This window comes from Ciconia boyciana, unplaced genomic scaffold, assembly GCF_034638445.1.
Source record: "Ciconia boyciana unplaced genomic scaffold, ASM3463844v1 HiC_scaffold_67, whole genome shotgun sequence".
Lineage (NCBI taxonomy): Eukaryota > Metazoa > Chordata > Aves > Ciconiiformes > Ciconiidae > Ciconia > Ciconia boyciana.
The window spans coordinates 1-5,074 of record NW_027328435.1 but is presented as its reverse complement, the minus strand read 5'-3'; the positions used below and the strand labels follow the sequence as shown (position 1 = coordinate 5,074).

At 52.1% G+C, this 5,074-nt stretch overlaps 1 protein-coding gene across 1 annotated transcript; it reads left to right on the top strand.

The window, feature by feature from the left end:
• Positions 1-2,032: 2,032 nt before the first annotated feature.
• On the top strand, positions 2,033-4,828 carry LOC140645975 (ubiquitin carboxyl-terminal hydrolase 42-like; the record flags this gene model as incomplete). The annotated part of the gene is made up of 8 exons (XM_072849416.1): positions 2,033-2,216; positions 2,688-2,798; positions 2,878-2,974; positions 3,122-3,189; positions 3,351-3,421; positions 3,979-4,061; positions 4,310-4,421; positions 4,688-4,828. Coding segments are annotated over exons 1-8 (867 nt in total), but the record flags the coding sequence as incomplete, so codon positions are not given.
• Positions 4,829-5,074: the final 246 nt, after the last annotated feature.

The window sequence follows — 5,074 nt, the reverse complement described above, 5'->3', positions numbered from 1 at the left end:
AGCCAAGGTCAACCCAGCGCAGTTGCTGAAGGTGTTTCTTTGGTAGCGCTAGTTCAGAGTCAGCCTGTGGCTGTATCTTGGGGGGCAGATAAAATTCCTTGGAAATGAACCTGTAAGAGCCCAGGTGCTTTGCTCCACGAGTCTCACAGACACAGTTCCTGTACCTGGGAAGAGTGGGAAAGAAACCCTCAGCAACCCAAATGTGCCAGCCAAAGCTGTCAACACGCACGCTACGGCCCTGGGCAGCTTTTGATTCATCCAGTTGGTGCGGCTCAGGGAAGAGGTGGGAGCTCTGCCGGCGGACGAACAGCCCTTCACCAGCCGCCCGTGGGGAAGCCCAGCAGCTGCCGGCTGCGGGAGGAGCCCAGGCTGCGTCAGCTTGGCTCAAGGTTGGCTCAGCTTGGCTCAGGTTGTCTGGCTCAAGGGGACACATCCTCTGCGGCCCCGTGTCACAAAGGGGCAGTGATGCGGCACCCGCCCGGCGCTTGTGAGCTCAGCTGGCCAGGGCTTGGGATCCCGAACAGCGGGCCAGCGAAAGCTAGTTGGGCTGAGCTGGCCTTCGGGATAACTCAGCTCCTTCCTTTGCTACTTGCGTGCCTACTTTTTTCCAACCATTGATGGTTTACTGCCCACTTCTCCTCACCTTCCGTCCTCTTTCAAAGGTAACTGTGATTTGACTTTCAGGACAGCTCATAGAGGAGGTAGATAGGGGATAAAGTATAGGCTGGTATGTAGCTTCCGAGCTCTAGGCTGAGCTATGACACCTTTAGAGGCTGGCCAAATATGGGCTATGGGTAGAGTTCCTATTTGATAATTCTTATTTCTTTGCCATATGCTAGGATAGGTAAGTAGAGGGGTGGCAGTGTTGTCTGAGGCGTTGGGCCCAGTCTAGAATGACAAGCAGCCCACCCGGACTGCTGAGGTAGGAAGGGAGACAGAAAAGGAGCACGGCAAAGGCAGCCGTTAAAGCAGCGGCCGAAAGCCGCTCACTCCTGCATACAAGGTGGGCCAGTGTGGGCTGGAGAGCCAGAGGGCTCTGCTGCTAACGCTAGCCACAGGGAAGCAGCAGGTCCTCTTCAGAGAAGCTGACAAGCAATGCAGTGTTTCAAAAGGGCCTTGGTAATTGCTGTCAGTTGACAGCAGACAGAGTCCTGTGACAGGGACACCAGGGCCATCAGCCTGCAGCTCTGCAGCAGTTACAGCTGCCACTGAAACACTTTGGGTGGCGGGTGCCGTTCTGTGAGTTGCGTTTGGGGTTTTTTGTAATCATTTTGTTGAGCTACAATTATTTCTTTGCAATCAGGTGACGGGATTGGCGCTGATCTCTTTCTGGAGCGTATCCTGACATCCTTTGTCATCCAAAGCTTTCCCTCTGTTCCGGAGAGGAGCCATGGCTGCAATGGGGAACGACTCCTGTGAGTAACGGCCTCAGCAGCAGGCCTGGACTTTGTGACTCTCAAAGGCAACGGGCGTGGCTGGTGCTCCACCCTGAATGTTGATGTGCTCACAACCTAGCACCAATTCTGGGGCGTTTCCTGATAGCGGCCACACTGCCCCAGGTGTTCTCAATTAGACACAGGAAAACGCATTTTGTCACTCCTCTGACACTATGTCCAAGACTTGGAAAGATGACATTGCTCGTAGCAAGATCTGACGTCAGGAGGGTTACCTTCTGTGCTAGCTACTTGCTTGTTTTCCTCAAGTGACAATGAGGAAAAGGGAAGACTTGACTTGATAATCCAATTCAAGACTCTAGAGGGAAAGGAAGGTAGCCCGAGGCACAGAAATCAGAGTGTGGGTTTGTTGGACTTTTGGCAAAGTAAGCAGGGGAAGAGACTCTTTTCCAAAACTCTTTCTCGACCAGTAAATTTCAACGGCAGTGTCAGGCTTCCCCCAGTGTTTCTGTGTTGGAGGTTAGAGCTGGTTGTCCTGGGTGCTCCTGTACAGAACTCCACTTTTAAATATGCTTTCATGCAACAATATCGTCTCCTCTCTTTTCACATGTCATTTCCCTGCAGTCGTTGTCGAGGGAATGGCTCCGCCACAAAGGATCCTCTTTCCCCCGGAGAAGATTTGCATGGACTGGCAGCAAAGACAGAGAGCTGGAGCGGGACTCTACAACCTGGGCAATACGTGCTTCCTCAACTCCGTCCTGCAGTGCCTGACGTACACCTCTCTGGCCAACTACCTGCTCTCGCGTGAGCACAGCCAGTCGTGTGAGTACTTTTGGGAACATCTCCTTGTAAATCTGTTGGGCACTTCCCAAGGATTCCCAGCATCTGGAATTTGATTTAGGAGAAAAGCGGCCCTTCTTTGTCAACCCCCCGAGCGGGTGTTCTTTGAACACTCAAGCCTAGAAGCCGCTTGTCGAATCTAGGGGTGTTCATCTTCAGGAAGGCACCTCTTTCTAGCCCCGGGTCTTGCTCCCTGTTGCTGCAAGTTAAACTCTCTTTGCTTATTGCACAGAAAACTTCTGTCAGTTTAGCATCCCTGCGAAGAAAGTTTTCTAGGCACTAACATGTCCCGGGCTTGTTGGGAAATTGGCACCTTGGGAGAAGTGGAGTAGAGACTGTTCTTATACCTTCCAGATCTCCATTAGGTTTCCCAGCGCTATGGAGATTTTGCTAACCTGAGGAGCTTGCTTCCTCCCTCCCTCCCTCTCCCACCCTCCCTCCCTCCCTCTTTAGGTCGTCAGCAAGGCTTCTGCATGATGTGCATAATGGAAGCGCACGTTAACAAGGTCCTGCGTGCCTCAGTCAGGGTCATCCAGCCTAGCGCTGTCATCACTGTCCTCACACGTAAGTCATTTCAGGTGCTTTTACAGGTTTTCTTGCCTTCTTGGAGGAGAGACCCACTAACTTCTTCTCTTAGGCATAGGAGAACATTTCCAGCTTGGCATGCAGGAAGACGCCCACGAGTTCCTACGCTATACTGTCGATGCCATGCAGAGAGCTTGTCTGAGTAGAAGCAGCGAGTAAGCGCAAGCAAATTACCTTTTCAGTGGTCCTGAGCCCTTTGGACTCCTTGATGTACTCCCATCAAGGAAAACCTACGGCCAGGGCTTTCAGACAAAGCCAAACTCTTGGAGGAGATAACTCTCTGCCTCACCTTTTCTTTCTAGCTTGGACATCTCTTCTCAAGCAACTACCATTGTCCATCAAATATTTGGGGGCTTTCTGAGATCCAGAGGTACTTTTCCACAACTACTGCTCTCCTTGGAATTGTCTGTGCCCTTCCGTCTGCCCGTGACAAACAGCTGATCGGGTGCCTGGCGTAGTAGGCATGAAGGACGGAAAGCGGCACAGTCAGTCGACTTCCCTTATCGCTGAGCATTTTGGTTTGCCTTCCAGTCACATGCTTGAGCTGCAGAGCGGTTTCCGATTCCTACGAGGCCTTCCTGGATGTCCCTTTGCATATAAAAGTAAGAGGGTTTATAATTGCGCGTCAAGACACCCCAAGGCCCCTGTAGCTTTCCAGAATCCATGCAGTTGACTTAAGAACGTATACTGTGAACACAAGAGAGCTTGGTGGTGGGTGGGAAGTGGAGTGGGCTGTGTCCTTCTGGGGAGGCCGTGGCAGCGGTCTCCTGGAGGTGCTGGCTTTAAGCTGGAAAAGTACAAATTCTCCTCTCCGCACCCTTGACGTACTCTCATCCTGCTTCCTTTTGCTCCTCCCTCAACACCCGTCTGGCTTCCAGGCTGATGGGTTGTGGTGTTTTCATTCTTGATGCCCTGCATCCCTTGGGTAGCTGAACTGGGTGGTGCCACAGAGAGGTAGCTCTTGAGAGCCCCGGGAATCCCTGGGAACCGAGGGAAATGTTCAGCATAATACCCTCTTTCTGCCTCCTTCTGGACACTGCTTGCGGGTTCACGGTGGGTCTCCTCAGCCTCAGCTACCTGGGTCTTCCTGTCAGCTCCTAGGAAGTGTTTGGGAGAGGGCGTTTCCCCAGCTCAGTGCTCTCCTTTCTCACTCCTCCAGGCAGCCTCATCTGTCACCGCAGCTCTGCAGGACTTTGTGAAACCCGAGCAGCTGGATGGCAAAAACTGCTTTAAATGTAGCAAGTAAGGTGATTACTAACGACATATTCATACTAGATCCTGCGTGAAGGTGCTGCGTGTCACGCAGCATAAGTCATCTTTTCACGTAGGTTTAATGGACGCTAACGAGGCGCGGCTTTTTTTTAAGATGGCCTTCTGGTCCTGAATAGGCTTAAAATAGCGTCAGGATGTGTGCGACAGGAAAGGTTGTCTGGCCTCCTTGGGGGAAGATAGGGTGCATTTCAGCACTGGGCTCTGGGCTTGCTTTCCAGGTGTGACAAGATGGTTGCCGCCTCCAAGAGGTTTACAGTCCATCGCGCACCCAAGGTTCTCACGGTGTGCCTGAAAAGGTTTGAAGATTTCACCGGCAGGAAGATCAGCAAGGTGTGTATGCAATTGGAGTGCAAGTTTCTCTTGCTGGAGCGGGAGATTTCCCAAAGCACTACGCTCTTTCACAAGTTGTTCGTGTTGGGTTTTTGGTGTTCCCTTCCGGGGAGAGGAGAGCTCCCGTGGAAAGACAAGCATGTACTCTGCTCCGGCAGAGCTGCTTTGGCCGAGAAGAGTTTCCTGCCACCCAAAGCATGACGCGTTGAAGGCTATTTCATGCAGTATTTCAGGATCATTTCTGAGCCCTCTTGGTCTCTCCCTAGCTTGTGGAGTACCCCGAGTACTTGGATCTTCGGCCATACACGTCTCAGACAGCTGGAGAACCACTCCTCTACACCTTATATGCCGTCCTGGTACATAGCGGTGGCAGCTGTCATGCGGGACACTATTTCTGCTACACAAAGGTAAAGAGCAGCTTCCTTCCTAGCAGGGGAAAGATGTGTGCTGGGGAAGACAAACATTCACGGCGGTGTTACGCAGGCCAAGGTTTTGGGGGAGAAGGTCTCCTTAGGGGCTGCATTGCATTTGTTTTGGCGTACTCTTGGTTCTGTAGTTCTCTGCCTGTGTTTTTGTGGAGAAACATCTCCAGATAGCGATGCCTTTCTTTGCAGGCCAGCAACGGACTGTGGTACGAGATGAACGACGCGTCT